Source organism: Poromitra crassiceps (assembly GCF_964638095.1).
Source record: "Poromitra crassiceps genome assembly, chromosome: 8".
In the NCBI taxonomy this organism is placed as follows: Eukaryota; Metazoa; Chordata; class Actinopteri; order Beryciformes; family Melamphaidae; genus Poromitra; species Poromitra crassiceps.
In genome coordinates this window covers 7,584,143-7,601,325 of record NC_139629.1, presented here as the reverse complement: position 1 = coordinate 7,601,325, position 17,183 = coordinate 7,584,143, and the positions used below count along the sequence as shown (strand labels likewise).

General features: G+C 46.0%; 1 protein-coding gene across 2 annotated transcripts in view; it reads right to left on the bottom strand.

The window, feature by feature from the left end:
- Window positions 1-17,183, bottom strand: part of pikfyve (phosphoinositide kinase, FYVE finger containing) — a 41,005-nt gene that overhangs the window by 9,763 nt on the left and 14,059 nt on the right. The window contains exons 9-30 of one of the 2 annotated variants that reach the window (XM_083641498.1): window positions 16,823-16,980; window positions 14,960-15,071; window positions 14,572-14,719; window positions 14,251-14,415; window positions 13,930-13,992; window positions 13,702-13,831; window positions 12,605-12,785; window positions 12,395-12,469; window positions 12,156-12,263; window positions 11,801-11,941; window positions 11,476-11,602; window positions 10,495-11,348; window positions 9,332-9,748; window positions 8,964-9,050; window positions 8,772-8,872; window positions 8,612-8,683; window positions 8,121-8,292; window positions 6,423-6,601; window positions 5,767-5,880; window positions 4,095-4,203; window positions 3,789-3,943; window positions 2,672-2,768 (exon numbers count right to left, since the gene is read on the bottom strand). In XM_083641498.1, coding sequence (XP_083497624.1) covers window positions 2,672-2,768; window positions 3,789-3,943; window positions 4,095-4,203; window positions 5,767-5,880; window positions 6,423-6,601; window positions 8,121-8,292; window positions 8,612-8,683; window positions 8,772-8,872; window positions 8,964-9,050; window positions 9,332-9,748; window positions 10,495-11,348; window positions 11,476-11,602; window positions 11,801-11,941; window positions 12,156-12,263; window positions 12,395-12,469; window positions 12,605-12,785; window positions 13,702-13,831; window positions 13,930-13,992; window positions 14,251-14,415; window positions 14,572-14,719; window positions 14,960-15,071; window positions 16,823-16,980 — 3,765 coding nt within the window. The remainder of the gene's footprint in view (window positions 1-2,671; window positions 2,769-3,788; window positions 3,944-4,094; window positions 4,204-5,766; window positions 5,881-6,422; window positions 6,602-8,120; window positions 8,293-8,611; window positions 8,684-8,771; window positions 8,873-8,963; window positions 9,051-9,331; window positions 9,749-10,494; window positions 11,349-11,475; window positions 11,603-11,800; window positions 11,942-12,155; window positions 12,264-12,394; window positions 12,470-12,604; window positions 12,786-13,701; window positions 13,832-13,929; window positions 13,993-14,250; window positions 14,416-14,571; window positions 14,720-14,959; window positions 15,072-16,822; window positions 16,981-17,183) is intronic. The other variant, XM_083641499.1, reaches the window with a different exon arrangement.

The window sequence follows — 17,183 nt, the reverse complement described above, 5'->3', positions numbered from 1 at the left end:
CAGAGTGTGTTCAGTCAGAGGCTCCAGCAGCTCCCCTGCACTAAAGAGTGTTACAGGACAACAGAGTGTGTTCAGTCAGAGGCTCCAGCAGCTCCCCTGCACTAAAGAGTGTTACAGGACAACAGAGTGTGTTCAGGCAGAGGCTCCAGCAGCTCCCCTGCACTAAAGAGTGTTACAGGACAACAGAGTGTGTTCAGTCAGAGGCTCCAGCAGCTCTCCTGCACTAAAGAGCGTTACAGGACAACAGAGTGTGTTCAGTCAGAGGCTCCAGCAGCTCTCCTGCACTAAAGAGCGTTACAGGACAACAGAGTGTGTTCAGTCAGAGGCTCCAGCAGCTCTCCTGCACTAAAGAGCGTTACAGGACAACAGAGTGTGTTCAGTCAGAGGCTCCAGCAGCTCCCCTGCACTAAAGAGCGTTACAGGACAACAGAGTGTTCAGTCTCAGAGGCTCCAGCAGCTCTCCTGCACTAAAGAGTGTTACAGGACAACAGAGTGTGTTCAGTCAGAGGCTCCAGCAGCTCTCCTGAACTAAAGAGCGTTACAGGAGCTCTTTTGTGCCCACTGCAATTAGCTATATAATAAGTCGTGTACATGCAGGGAGAGCAGACTCCTCCTTTCACTCCCTCTCCCTCTCTCCTCCACACCCCTCCTCCCATAGATACATGCAGGGAGAGCAGACTCCTCCTTTCACTCCCTCTCCCTCTCTCCTCCACACCCCTCCTCCCATAGATACATGCAGGGAGAGCAGACTCCTCCTTTCACTCCCTCTCCCTCTCTCCTCCACACCCCTCCTCCCATAGATACATGCAGGGAGAGCAGACTCCTCCTTTCACTCCCTCTCCCTCTCTCTCCTCCACACCCCTCCTCCCATAGATACATGCAGGGAGAGCAGACTCCTCCTTTCACTCCCTCTCCCTCTCCCTCTCTCCTCCACAGCCCTCCCATAGATACATGCAGGGAGAGCAGACTCCTCCTTTCACTCCCTCTCCCTCTCCCTCTCTCCTCCACAGCCCTCCCATAGATACATGCAGGGAGAGCAGACTCCTCCTTTCACTCCCTCTCCCTCTCTCCTCCACACCCCTCCCATAGATACATGCAGGGAGAGCAGACTCCTCCTTTCACTCCCTCTCCCTCTCTCCTCCACACTCCTCCCATAGATACATGCAGGGAGAGCAGACTCCTCCTTTCTCTCCCTCTCCCTCTCTCCTCCACAGCCCTCCTCTCATAGATACATGCAGGGAGAGCAGACTCCTCCTTTCTCTCCCTCTCCCTCTCTCCTCCACAGCCCTCCCATAGATACATGCAGGGAGAGCAGACTCCTCCTTTCACTCCCTCTCCCTCTCTCCTCCACACCCCTCCTCCCATAGATACATGCAGGGAGAGCAGACTCCTCCTTTCACTCCCTCTCCCTCTCTCCTCCACACCCCTCACATAGATACATGCAGGGAGAGCAGACTCCTCCTTTCACTCCCTCTCCCTCTCTCCTCCACACCCCTCCTCTCATAGATACATGCAGGGAGAGCAGACTCCTCCTTTCACTCCCTCTCCCTCTCTCCTCCACACCCCTCACATAGATACATGCAGGGAGAGCAGACTCCTCCTTTCACTCCCTCTCCCTCTCTCCTCCTCACCCCTCACATAGATACATGCAGGGAGAGCAGACTCCTCCTTTCACTCCCTCTCCCTCTCTCCTCCACACCCCTCACATAGATACATGCAGGGAGAGCAGACTCCTCCTTTCACTCCCTCTCCCTCTCTCCTCCACACCCCTCACATAGATACATGCAGGGAGAGCAGACTCCTCCTTTCACTCCCTCTCCCTCTCTCCTCCACACCCCTCACATAGATACATGCAGGGAGAGCAGACTCCTCCTTTCACTCCCTCTCCCTCTCTCCTCCACACCCCTCCCATAGATACATGCAGGGAGAGCAGACTCCTCCTTTCACTCCCTCTCCCTCTCTCCTCCACACCCCTCCCATAGATACGCTGGTGAACCCTCATTTCATCATTGCTGTTACTGTATGTCACTTTATAATTATAATGATGTTGCACAATGTCCATTTTGGCCACATAGAACATGTGTGCTTGCTACAGCTGTAAATTACAGGTGCAATTTCTTTTCTTATCTTATTTTATTTAACATTATTGTAGATAGGATAACTTAAATGCTGTGCTTTCTTGACATGTTTCTGACATGGTTTCTATGTCTGACATATTTTTGACATTGGCTTTTTCTTTTGTGTGGGTTTTACTGAGATGTACTGACATTGACTTCTGCTGTAACACAAGAATTTCCCCCAGGGGATTAATAAAGTACTCTATCTATCTATCCATCTATCTATCTATAGACAATTTACATTCTAAATCTAAAATAGGTCTTCTAGTTTCATATGGTAAAAAGTATGATCAAACTAGCTTTAAAAATGAGCCCGCCACAGCCTCTGAAAAATAGTAATATTGGCAGTGTTTTTTTCCCCCCTTTCAAAACCATGGAGGGCCAAAACATACTGAGCATGGGCCCAAGTTTGACCCGCAGGCCCCAAACTGATCAGCCATGCCACAGATCAACCTCCGTTTACATGGAATAGAAGAGTGAATAGATCAATCAAATGAACAGGTTCCTCTCCCGTAAGAGTAGAGTAAGCCTAAGAGCTGAATGATGCTACTAACCTTACTGTCGTCAGCGGTGGTCTGTCTGTGCCTGCCTGGGCTGGGAGGGACAGACAGACGCTTCCTGCCTTTCTCCAGCTGGAACAAGTCCTGCAGCCTGGGGTTGGTCAGACAGACATGCAGACAGACATGCAGACAGACAGACAGACAGACAGTCAGACAGACATGCAGACAGACATGCAGACAGACAGACAGACAGGCAGGCAGACAGACAGACAGACAGACAGTCAGACAGACATGCAGACAGACAGTCAGACAGACATGCAGACAGACATGCAGACAGACAGACAGACAGACAGACAGACAGACAGACAGACAGACAGACAGACCGTCAAATGACATCATACCAAATAAAAGATCCGCTGAGAGATTTCTGTTACATGTGTCCCGGTCGCCAAACAACCTCGAACCTACTCCAGCTGGCTACTATATTTGGCTTTGTTTGACTACTAAATATGAAAGGCGCTATATAAATTAAAGTTATTATTATTAATAGATTGCCAATGCCAATAATAATCTATAAGGGGAAGCTCCAGCTTGGCCACCTTCAAGGGCCATCTGAAGGCGTGGCTGAGAATGAACCAGTCCTGTGACCATGTGTGATTGTGCAGGATGCTCACACATGTACTACTACTAACTCTTACCATTAATCATTTATTTTTCCTTTTCTCTCTTTTACTAATTGTACTATTACTGATATTGTATATTTCCTATGTAATGTATGTGTTTTCTGTCACTTTGCTTTTTCTTTGAATTACATCAACCTGCCAAGGGACTCCAGATGGAAACTAGCCTTTGAGCTATAATCTGGCATATTTACATGTACTGACTGCACTGTTCATTAATATGCACTGTCCCTTTCTCAAAAAATAAAAAAAAAATAAAAAAAATAAAAATAAAAATAAATAAATAAAATAAAATAAGAGAAAACAATTGACTTCAGATGTACTGTATTGAAGTCAATGGTGACTGGTTTTCTCTTGAGTTGTGCTGGCAAACCTCCCTATGCATTACACGGACACATTTCACGTGTGATTCAACTGGCATGAGAGTGAGTAGATGATGATAAGACTTTTCATTTAACTGTACTGTTCCTTTAAGCAGTAGTGAGTCTGACCTGGTATTCCAGGACTGTAGGGTCTCACACAGACTCTGTTTCTTCATCACCACTGACTCCAGAACAGCCTGCAGCTGCTGAGGGGAGTCCAGACCGCAGGCCTGCAGTCGCGCCTGCAGCTTCTCGATCCAGCTCCGCAGCTCCGCCTCCTCCATCTATACACACAGAGACACCATCGTAACCCATTTAGCACATCCGTACACACACAGAGATAAGACATGGAGACATCCGTACACACAGAGATAAGACATGGAGACATCCATACACACAGAGATAAGACATGGCGTTGAGAGATGGGGAACCTACGTCTTTCTGAGCAAACAGGTCCTCCATCTTTTCCTCTCGTGTCTTGCTGAAGGTCTCCGTCTTGAGGGAGGTGAGGCGGTCATCTATGGCCAGGTAGACCTGAGTCACTCTGAGGAGAGAGCAGGGGGAAAGAGACCTGAGTCACTCTGAGGAGAGAGCAGGGGGAAAGAGACCTGAGTCACTGTGAGGAGAGAGCAGGGGGAAAGAGACCTGAGTCACTGTGAGGAGAGAGCAGGGGGAAAGAGACCTGAGTCACTCTGAGGAGAGAGCAGGGGGAAAGAGACCTGAGTCACTCTGAGGAGAGAGCAGGGGGAAAGAGACCTGAGTCACTCTGAGGAGAGAGCAGGGGGAAAGAGACCTGAGTCACTCTGAGGAGAGAGCAGGGGGAAAGAGACCTGAGTCACTGTGAGGAGAGAGCAGGGGGAAAGAGACCTGAGTCACTGTGAGGAGAGAGCAGGGGGAAAGAGACCTGAGTCACTGTGAGGAGAGAGCAGGGGGAAAGAGACCTGAGTCACTGTGAGGAGAGAGCAGGGGGAAAGAGACCTGAGTCACTCTGAGGAGAGAGCAGGGGGAAAGAGACCTGAGTCACTGTGAGGAGAGAGCAGGGGGAAAGAGACCTGAGTCACTGTGAGGAGAGAGCAGGGGGAAAGAGACCTGAGTCACTCTGAGGAGAGAGCAGGGGGAAAGAGACCTGAGTCACTCTGAGGAGAGAGCAGGGGGAAAGAGACCTGAGTCACTCTGAGGAGAGAGCAGGGGGAAAGAGACCTGAGTCACTCTGAGGAGAGAGCAGGGGAAAAGAGACCTGAGTCACTGTGAGGAGAGAGCAGGGGGAAAGAGACCTGAGTCACTGTGAGGAGAGAGCAGGGGGAAAGAGACCTGAGTCACTGTGAGGAGAGAGCAGGGGGAAAGAGACCTGAGTCACTGTGAGGAGAGAGCAGGGGGAAAGAGACCTGAGTCACTCTGAGGAGAGAGCAGGGGGAAAGAGACCTGAGTCACTGTGAGGAGAGAGCAGGGGGAAAGAGACCTGAGTCACTCTGAGGAGAGAGCAGGGGGAAAGAGACCTGAGTCACTCTGAGGAGAGAGCAGGGGGAATGAGTCGAGTTGAGTGGGTGCGGTCAGGCCATGTGCGAAACACCCAAAAACCAATCTTAATGGCACGGACACAGTGACACTACCCAGCTGATGTTCTTTTCACTACACAACTTACGGTCTTATAACCCGAGTCTTTGTGTTGTTTTGGTTTTCACTATATGACTGAGCAGCGACAGGGCATCACACATGACCAGATATTTCACCAGGTGAATCCCAGACGAGTCCACAAACGCAGTCTCAAGACAGGTCTGCTCACGGCTTTATTTTTTAAACACACACGCGTCGCTCGCACAATATACTGTATAATATGGGTCATTCTACACAATTGGTTCAAAGTCAGAGTTATTAAGTCACAGTTATTACGTTTCTCATTTTTGGACAAATTACCATATTGTGCTTGGACGCCTCAATTGCCGCTTTCAGCTATAATTCTTATTCTTAATTTTGTTATTGTTGCCATTATTATGATTATTATTATGGGATCCGCTGATCAAACTAGATAGTTCTCAGATGTCCTTCCTGTGTGTTTGCAACATGAATGAATGCAGTGCGGTGAGCTATGACCATGGTACTTATTTACTTCTGACAGAAGTCCTTGAGGTCCTGCTGCATGTTGGCTTTAGAAGGCCCCTGGTTCCTGATGAAGATCTTGGGAGGAGGAAGGCAAATCTCCAGCAGCCTTACAGAGATGTAGCTGAGAGAGAGAGAGAGAGAGAGGGAGAGAGAGAGAGAGAGAGAGAGAGAGAGAGAGGGAGAGAGAGAGAGAGAGAGAGAGAGAGAGAGAGAGAGAGAGAGAGAGAGAGAGAGAGAGGGAGAGAGAGAGAGAGAGAGAGAGAGAGAGAGAGAGAGAGAGAGAGGAAAACATGTTGCGTCAGTGTATCACAAAAATCCCATCATGAACAGAACGTCCTTGTAGGGTTTGAAGTGAGCGTGACCATTTCCCACAGCTCATATTGACAAGAATGAAGGGGAGGGGAATCTATGACAGATCATATACAGGGTTCGGATGGATAAATCAACAATGTGTTACCTTAAACACTGCACATATTTTTATTCTCATGTATATCCTTCTCTATGCTGCTGCTACAACCTAGTTTACCCATAAAGATAATTAAATTTCATCTAATCTAATGAAATGAAATGATAGATGCTGGATGGGTCATTGAATGAATTGGACAGAGTTGGACGGTTGGTTTCGACCGGCTGGAGAGGACGATGAAGTGAAAGCTGGCCAACCTGAAGGAAGCCACCATCTGGTTGTAGGAGAAGTACTGGTGGTAGTCATTGTGGATGGAGTGTCCACAGGGTTCGGCGTTGGCCCTCCTGGTGTACTGGTGGCCATAGAAGCGCAGCTCCAGGTATTTGGCAAATGACATGGACCACGAGTCATTCGACAACGGCACCACTGGTGTCACCTACAAAGAGGGGCAGGCACAGAGTTGAACAGCACTATTTATCACAGGTAGACTTTTAGTATACAAGGTGTGCTATCAGGATCTGTAGGATCAGGTGGATAGCTAGTTCAGGAATCAGGAGTTTGACTATCACTGCGAGGTGTCTGTCAGGACACGGGAGACAGGAATTCATATTTAAAGGAGAATTTCGTTTTTTTGGACGCTATTTTCCACACTGTATGTGTCTAATAAACTCATCGTGACATATTTTTTTCAAATTGGTCGAGTACTCACCGAGATAGCCTTGTTTACAGCTGCTCATTTATTTTGATAGAAATGTTAACTTTTCACATAAAGGAATAGGCCTACCCATACAATATCTGAATAAGCTATTGGATATTTGAGGTACAGACTACAGGGCAATACTAAGGAATGCAAAGAAACCATTGCATGATGAAACACTACTATTTAAACTTATATCGCAACGCCCTCATGTGGCGAGATAGGCGAAGGGCGCAAATGGTGACGGCACAAGCATGAAGCATGTGCCTTCATAAAGCTATATGGTGTCCAGTGGCCACACAACACCCGTATTTCTTACACATAAATAATAACAATACAAAGTTAATAACGCGTGACACATAGTGACATGAACACAGATGCAAATTCAACGGCGCGCGGTGTTGCGGAATCAACTTCCAAAGCACATGGTGCAGACGGCACACCCGCTCCAGGTGGCGCAGCAAGGTGTCATCGGAGTGACTAAATTAAAACTATCCACAATTACTATTAATTGGTAGTCATGAAATGATTAAATGAAATGACAAAAACTATGACTTTATAACCTCACTAGGATAGAAATAGTTATCGCAGCAACAACACTAGGTTGAGTTATACAGCTAGAACAACAAGGGCAATAAAACGGGAGAAAAACAATCTACTTCGTTTTCAAGGACTCTCAATTGAAGGAGAAGAAAATAACTAAGGCACACCCTGAACTTGTACTGTTAGCTATAAAAAGAGTGTAGGTAGGAACAATCCTCTCTGTGTAATCTTGTGAACTAGCTCAATTCGGCTACTGGGCATTCCAATTGGTCACTGGAATAATTAACTCATTTATCAGCCAATAAACACAGGAGTTGATTAACTGGCAATTAACATTACAGCTCATTATAGAGCAAGTGATTTAAATGTCTGTGACCTAATTAACCAAAACATCTGAAAATATAAAAGATAAATGATTAGGATGAATAACTTAGTCTCACTGTCCACATTTTCCACCTAGCTTAAAGGGGTTTTAAGTAATCTGACCTTTATACGACCGGTAGGAACTGGAACAATATTCTTAGGAGGAACTTTTCTCCTCCTAATATACAGTCTCACATTTTTTGGCCAAGTAATTGTTGAGTCATTCGTTTTGATTGAACAACCCTATCAAGTATCAACCCCAGTGGGGCTTCTTTCCCCTTTAAAGAGTGCAGAAAGGAGCCAACATAAATTAGTGACCTGCAGTATAATTATTATCATCGTCATCACTTACCTGTTTGCAAACGCGGCACCAAGAGTAGTTGAGAATGGTGTGTTGATAACCAGGCACAGGAGAGTCCAGCTCCTTCAACACAATCTGCACGCAGCCACTACCATGCACAAACCGACGGATGTGGTGCACCATGGGAGTCTCGCAGAAGATGCTGGGGCACTGATAGGATGGCCTGGAAAAACCCACAAGTACCCACCATACATGAATGCATGCAAACATACAGACAGACAGACATTTCACACAAACCTTTTTTAGGATGTCATTGATGACCCAAATGATGACTTGTATTGTGTGTTGTGCGAAATAAATGATTTGATTTGATTTGATTTTGCACAAAAACATGAACAAAGCAAATGGATAGATTTAATTTCAGCACATACATGTAACTGGCTGATTTTGTTAGTTTTGATGTGTAACACATATCACAGTCTAAATTTATGATAAAAGTATGACAAATTAATTAGGTTCAAAATGTTACAATTTTGTCTCACCTGAAACAGTATCTCTCCAGGAATACACCAAGAGAGAGGTCATTCTTGCCATAGAACTCCATAGTGACAATCCTGTTAACAAAAAAAGACAATGAGTGAAAATTAATTTAAAGCCAGTTATGGCATGTTGCCATTAATCCACTGGATGTGAGCAGTTTACCATGGACTGACGCAGGGGTTGGGGGCGTTGTTGGACTGCGCTGAGGAGCTGCTGAAGAGCACACACAGTCTCTGGTGGTTGACAGGGTTCAGACAGTCCAGCTAAACACAGCACCGACAAACAGACACACAGGTGAAAAACAAGCCTACGGGAGCCACAACAATCCATGAGTGCACACACCATGCCACTCACAGTGTCCCTCACAGATCTCAGATCAGGGGTGTGGTGGAGGGCTCCGCCTGTCACCAACAGATCATACTGGTCTGAGACCAGTGCTGGCTGAACGAGACAATGGACACAGGTCAGATGTGTGGTTCCTGTTCTTTAGGTAGAATCAATCTAACTTACTTGTCTCCACCTGAAATGCAAAGTACCTTCTACCACTTGCAAGCATCAACCAAGAGGACTGAGGACACGTAAAAAGAAGAATAAATAAATAATAATAAAATAAAATAAAATAAAATAAAATAAAATAAAATAAAATAAAATAAAATAAAATAAAGGGGGGGGGTCTCAGGGTTCGTTTGCAGCTGCACCTTAAACTTCAGATCCAGTCTCACCTTGGATGCCCAGCTCATATCACTCTGTCCGCTTGGCTTCTCCTCTTCACTATCAGCCTTCACTGGTGCCCTGACTGGTGCATCTCTCTCCCGCTCCCCCACCCTGGTCTGCCCAGTGGCCGGAGCCCCAGGGCCGGCAGAGCTGAAGGGGTCGGAGGCTTCCCTCTGCCGGATGCGGCCTCCCTTGGCTCTGTACTCTGCCAGCATCTTGGCCAGATCCTGGCTGCTGTTCAACTGCTCTATGATACGGGTGCTGGTAAGGCGGTGGGAGGGCAGAACGTCGATGGGCCGCGGTGGGGGGCCCCCGTTGGCCTGGCCTCCGACCAGGGAGGAAGGGGCGGAGTCTTTGAGGAGCTGCCGCTTCCTGCGCCCATCCTGCTCCTTCAAGTCCTTTTTGAGGAGGGGGGATAAGTAGACCTACAGCAGAGGGAAGACAGGTTAGCCCTCCAGTCACTTTTCCTAACCGTTGGTGTTCTATGAAAACATTGGTATATTGGTATATTTGTACGTCATCTGATTTGTGCCAAAGAACTTACACCGATAAGAACCGAAGGCTAATAATAGCTTGTTCCACTGCAACATCATGGGTGCAGCGCTGTTATCAAAAAGCAGAAGAGCTTCGTCTCTTGCCTTCAATATATACTCTTTGTCTACAGCGGGAGTGACCGGAAACAGTATGGCCGTCCTGTACCTCCGTAAAACGTTTGTTTAGAAGTCCACAATATTGCTATATTATCAACAAACCAGCCAACAGAGCTGATGGGCTTAATGGAAAGAGCGCCGTGACTCGAACTGGTTAACATATCGAAGTGGTCATTCAGTGGCGTTTTGAGCCCTGGCGAACATAGTACATGTAGCTAACGAGCGTAGCTAACGCCAAAGTCTAATGCTAGCTACATGTATTTAATTTATTTCAGTATTTACTGTATATCAGTCATGACATGACCGATCACTATAGCGTTCCATTGAGTCATATGTCATCACCCCTTTTTAGCAACAGTTTATTTGATTTATTTATTTTTACTTTGAGCACAAAATGAGGTTATTTGTAAAAAAAAAAGAAAAAAAAAAAAAGGCGAACATGAATAAAGCCAGGGCATACAGACTGCATGCATCAGTCATTCCATGTCAAATGAATACATGTATATAATGAAACAAGGTACCTGCTCAGGGAAGTAGTCCCTGCTGGGGCAGTGCAGGCCAGCAGAGGTAAGGAGGAACGGTTCTTTGAATGTGATGAAGGGAGAGATGCACAGGATGATGTCCTTGAGCTCCTGCTTGAAGACAGCAGAGATGGACTTGAGACGGTCATCGGAGGAGTCCACCTGCTCCGCCACAAACAGCCCTGTATCGTCCTGCAGCGGGTCCCGGAATAACCTGGGAGGAGGCGTTTCTGAATCTTCCCCTTCCTCCATACCTAAGGACTCCCCCTTCCCGAGGCTCCCCTCTTCCCCCGCCTCCCTCATCAGAGTGTCTGAGCTCACCTCCTGCTCGTCTTCCATGAGGAATGGAGGAGACACACAGGGAGGCGCTGCGGGGGGGCTGGAAACTGGTGTGGAGGTCTTGGTCTCTGTTGTGTCCCCAGCCTCCTCGCCGTGGACTGAGGAGGAAGGCGATGTTGGGTTCAGGTTGACTTGCTGGCTGTCTGTCTCTCCGTTCATGGATGACGACTCCGAGACAGGCATTTCCTCTTCATGTTGCCCTACTACTGTTTCTCCCAGAGCAGAATCTTCCATTCCGGCCGCAGGTACTATAGTGCTCTCTCCGTCAGCCTCCTCCTTGAGTGTAGTGCCCTCCAGCAGGCAGGGGAAGGAGGTGCTCTGGGCCAGGCTGGGCGGCATGGCAAATTCGTCCATGAGGAAAGAGATCTCCAGTTGGGAGTGGTAGGCCACACACACCATCAGCATGATGATCTCCTTCACCCTGGCCAGCTCGTACTCTGCTGCACCCCGCAGTTTGATAGTGCAGCCCAGCTGAGGGGGGCAGCCCTCAAAGAACATCAGGGTCTTCACCTCACCTGGAAGGACAGGCAAGCTACGGTTGGCTGCACGGCATTGGTCATTATCTATAGCCTTCTCCCCAGTCCCCACAGTAGTATTTGGGGAGAAGATATTTATGTCAAGAACAAGAGATGTGCGACTCACTGTTGGCCAGCGTGAAGGGCTGCATGTAGAATTTGTGGCAGGTTCCCAGACGAGGCTTGGTGAGGAGCTGGTCCATAGACATCATCAGGTCACCCTGGGTCATACGACTCACCCTGTCCAGGACTTGCTACACATATTGACACAAGAGGAATATCAGAGGCGATTAACACTCAAACAGAAGACCAAGCAATGATCTAGCAGGCATGACTCACTCAAACAGAAGACCAAGCAATGATCTAGCAGGCATGACTCAAGGGCAACAAGAGCTATGAGCAAAAAGCAGCAGCTAATGCAGAGGGTATGATAGCGTGGATGCTGTACTGACAGGTTTGACGTTGATGACCAGTGTGATGCCATGCTCTAGCAGCATGTCCTGAGCAATACGAGACACCGTCTTCTCCACCAGGACCAGGTTGGGACGGACATCCACTATACGCTGCACATAATTCTTCAGAAACTCTCGTTCCTAAGGGTCAAAACATCCTATTTTTAGTGTGAGAAAACCTTAGTGGGACTAATGAAAATGTAAGACTTGGTTTTGCTATTATCAGTTTTATTTGTTAACTGTAGTTATCAATAAAACTGTTATGGAAGAAACAAGATTGATTCGAACAGGAGATATTTGCTACTTGTGTTATAGCTAAATTAAGAGGCAGTCCTTTCCAGAGCAAAGTACTGACCTGTAGCACTATCGGCTCGATGCAGGTAAACTTGGTCTCCTCCCTGTACAGATACTCTATGGAGCACTTCAGCAGCAGGATCTTAGGGTTCTTGATATACGAGTTCATCTGATTACAGAAAATAATTGATTACAGATGAGAAAAGGCTCTGTCCTGGGAATAACAGTTACAAAGACTGAAGAGATTGCACAATGGAAAGAGAAGGTGATATTTTGCTGAAGAGAAGAACGTGACTCTACCTTCTTGTGGGCGATGTTCTTGGTGCATACAAAGCCATTTACCACAGTAGAATCAAACTTCTTCCCCCCTGGAATCTAAAACACAGGTGGAGATTGAGTTACCAACTGAAGTCCAGAAGTCCATCTGTTGAATTCTGTATTATATTGTCTGTGTTACAAACTGGGAGCTTTAAATAAAGTTCGACTGATGTGACGAGAATGGCGCCTGACCTTCTTGATATGGATCAGCTGACGGATGTCCATGTCGTCGTCGCAGCTGCGAACGTCGGGCCGTACTGTCTGGACCACCTGGCGGACCACAGGGACGATGATGTCCCGCCAGGACAGTGACAGGGACTCGCTGTAGAGCAGCTGCTGAAGCAGCGCCATCATGTGGCTGTGGTTGGCAGAGCTGAATGAAGGGAAGCAGATGGATAGATGAGGAAAAGCAAATTATTTCGAATGCACATTATGAAAACATTTGTCATGCTACCCTCATTGAAATGACATTCAAATGAATGAAAGGGGCCTTCACTCAAAGTTCTAATATAGAGTTTTCTAGAGCAACTCTGCTGCAAATATTCACCTTGATACAACCGCTATTTATCAGACAATTGCTCTGTATAGAACATAACATGTGATCTGAAATGCAATGTATACATTGCGTGTACATTGTTGTATACAATGAATCATGTACATTTCCATACCTGCATGGGAACATTGTAGTCATTTACTTTGAGGGATTTTGCTCCATCATGCACACAGTGCAACAAACATCATAGTAACCTAATTAATAAATTCTGTAATTGCTTCTAATTAAGCGGTTCCACAATGTACAACACTGCAGTTAATTCCATTTGCCTTGTTGCAGACAGAGATTGCTCACTTGCCGATTTTATAGATAGATAGATAGATAGATAGATAGATAGATAGATAGATAGATAGATAGATAGATTATAGAGCTGTCACTTTTTCCAAAAATAAAGTTTGAATGAACTTTAATTGACCCGCAATTTGTTCGATCCGAAGTTAATTGGTTAATCCAATTCCTCCACCTCCATTTTGTCTTGTGTCTCTCATAAAACAACAACTGTGTCATGTCAAGTCAAGACATGTCAGGTGGTCAGGATAGGTCAAGCTGTTAGAGCGGCGCGCCCTCCGCTGGATCATCAAGGAATTTACATTTAAAAAAATCCCCCCGCACCAAAAAAAACAATATTATTATTATTATTTTAAATTCTTATGGGTCAATTACATATCGAATTTAGAATAAAACGTGACAGCTCTAATAGATCATCACAAATAGTAGTGCCATCGTGTTAACTCACAGCAGCCTCTCCATGGCCTTCTTCTCTCCGTTCTCCTCTCGGAGCTGGTCCAGAGAACTGTGGTGCCAACCCAGAGGAGTAAACAGCATCTCTTTGGCCTTCTCCTCCACACGACGGTTAAAAAGAGACTCTACACCAAAAGAGGAAAGAGAAGGTTTGCTTGGCCAATTCAGCAATCCATCATGGTGCTTCACTAAGTCAAAAGGGAAGTGGAGAGTTCCTTCCTACCCTTGATGAAGGCGTCACTGATGGAAATGTTCTGTCCTCCATCTTCAGACACAAGCACTTCAGCTGAGAGAGAGACAGAGAGTAAGAGAGAGAGAGAGACAGAGACAGAGACAGAGAAAGACAAGCAGAAAATAAGACCGCACGAGACAGACAGCAGGACAGGTTGTTAGTAAGCAACAGATTGATTCACTTCATACAATAGAAAACTGTACAGAGAACTATTTTGACATACACACAGGTTCCTGTAGTTCTTGCAAGAGTGTGTGTGTGTGTGTGTGTGTGTGTGTGTGTGTGTTAGGGGTGGGGCGGGGTAATATTGACCTTTGTGCTCAGGGGGAGGAGGTACGTGTGGATACTTGGACTGTTTCTTGATGTGATAGTTGACATTGTCTTGCTCCATGTTCAGGTTGATTGAGGCGGCTGAGTCGCTGTCCACCGCTGAGTGGAAACTGCTGACCGACGTCCTCTTGCTGGGGCTGGCAGAGTCTGGACACAGGACACGACAAAGGGATTTTACGCTACAAACAGCTAGCACAGTAGTGCTACAAACTGCTGTCTTCGGTGGATATATAGCCAGAATAGTATGGCTACAGCTTAGGTTTGCAAAACACTAAAAAGGCACCAGAGATACGCGATACATACTGGGCATGGTGGCGTCGTTGTCGTCTGCGAGCTGCTCCGAGTCGCTGTCGTCAAACTTGATGTCCTTGAACCAGGAGGGCTCTGAATGACCCTCCAGGGAGTTGACACTGTCGCTGTCTGGAGACGGCGTCTCTGACAGCTCGATACTCTGGAGAGCAGACAGGGAGATGATGGCACCTCAGCTTCACTGATCACATCAACCTTCTAAGCTGCTAGTGATTGCTCGTTTTTATCAGTAGCTCCCTGCTGAGTCAATTGCCCAGTGTCAATGTGTGCTCGATGAAAGCTTTGAATGTGAGAGAGGCAACAGGTCAGTATACAGAAGCAAAACAATGTGGATTGTATATGCACCCTAAAATGATTTGTGCTCATTGAGCAAGGCCGTTACCTGGAGGTGGCGATAGAGAGCGTACTCATCCCTGAAAAGCTGGTCGTGGTGGGTCACACAGTCCAGCCAGCGACCGTCCACTAATGCCTGGCCTATGGCAATAGCCTGGGCCCTGCAGGTTAGGGAGAGGAGAGGAGGGAGGGAGAGAGAGAGGGAGGGAGGAGCACAACAGTCACACATAAGACAAAAACCTTTCATCTTATAGAGGCAAAGTGACCGCCTACTTCCTGCTTTAACACTGTACCAGAGATTTTCTTCCGCAATTTATTTTCTCATAGACATTTCGTAAAATGCTTATAAAAATAGTTTTACTTGATCAAACCAAATGGTTCAGCTATATTTAGAATTGGGAGAGACCATAGAACAATTAACTCGGACCATAACCTAAAAAACCTACATTGAAAAAATATTTTCTTTAAATCCACACTCTTTTTTTTTACATTTTGGTCTGAGTGAAATGTTATGTGGTCTCTCCTGTTTCTAAATATATCTGAACCGTTTGGTTTGAACAAGTAAAACTATTTTTTATAAACATTTTACAAAATGTCTATGGGGAAATAAATAGTGGATGAAAATCTCTGGTACAGTGCTGAAGCAGGAAGCGACGTTCCACTTTGGCTCTCTATATCAATGACATGCATAAGATGGATAAGGAGGACGGCCACTCATGACGAGCTTCCTGCACTGTGCTCACCGGGCACATCATTACAGATACAAAAGTTGTATCTGTAATGATGAAAGTTGCAACTGTTTTTCTTCATAGTTTAACTTGCTTTTATGAAACACTGAATGTTTGTGTATCATGTTTAGTGTTGTAATGTTATGAGATGTTTGTTGTGGCGTCTGCAACTTGTGTAACTTTATGCTGCTTTTCTTGGCCAGGTCCCTCTTGAAAAAGAGATTCTTCATCTCAATGAGGCTAACCTGGATAAATAAAGGGTTAAATAAAATAAAATAAATAAAAACATCATCACAGAAGTGCACATAGTAGCAAGAAGGGGGAAGCGAGCATATAAAAACATTAGGCAACCTCAAATAAAATACAATAAATGCCATTGGTTGCACGTTGTTTTACACTTGTACAATGTACGTAAGCTTAGATTAAAAAATAAATAAGCTATGCAGTACTTTTTAACCAAGATCACGTGGTAACTTTTTAATGTTGGATCATGCAGTTCTGGAAGCTCAGACATACACATGATGAGGTTCTCCTCCATCTTTGTACATTAAGCCATTGATACCTGATGCAGCATTTGCGTGTATAGACAGCTTTCACCAGAGCGCAACCCCACAGCACTTCCTTTTTCTCAGCATTCGGCAAACTGCAGAAATATTCACTCGACATCGTTACTTTTGTTTTCGCTGCTCAGCTGTATAGACGGTTTTCACGGAATGGTCAGTCCTGCACTTGAATGTTTTTTTTTATTTTATGTCCGTAGCAAACACTGCAACAGGAAGTGAGCGGGGGTTCAAGTTAGAATGTTTATGTTGTCAAGTTAAAACCATCTATATTCCTCATTTGTTTTTCACAAATGCTGCATCAGGTATCAATGGGCGAAGTTGAAGCCAAGGGGCAGTGGCAAAGTGGGTCAAAGTTCAATATAAGTGGACTTGGTCAAAATGTTGAGCGGTGGATGATGCCAAAGGTCGCGCTGCCTCTAGTCTGAAGCACTCCCGCCATAGGAAAACAATGGATCAGCCAGCGCAAAAGCCATTTTGACAGTGCTCATATGACATCAATAATATTTCCCCAAACATACCAGTGAGTCCAAAAGAGGAGCATATTATCACAGTACTCTATCCAAAGACAAGCAGCACCTTGGAACACATAAGAGAACATACTGTTGCCCAGTAAGATGTTACCTGGTGGAGATGGTGCCATTCCTCAGCAGCCAGTTGACCAGCTCCTTCCCCACAATGCAATTGGGGTAGGTCCTCAGCCAGTACCTGTGGTCCTGGAACTCCATCCCTGTGCTGTTGTGGCAGATCTTCTTCCACAGGTCTTTCAACTGGGATGAGTCCTGCATGGTGAGAGAGTCAATATGAGTTCCTCTTTTAAGCTTGAATCTACAGAGAGAGGCAATGTCAGAAAGTCAATGAGGGCAAAATAATGAAAGATTATCATTTAAAAAAGGAGGTAGATGCAAGTAGATGAAAAGCAGCAAATGGGAAAGAAAATAGCATGCAGGCGTCACCAGTAGAGCCCGACCGATATGTCGGTCCA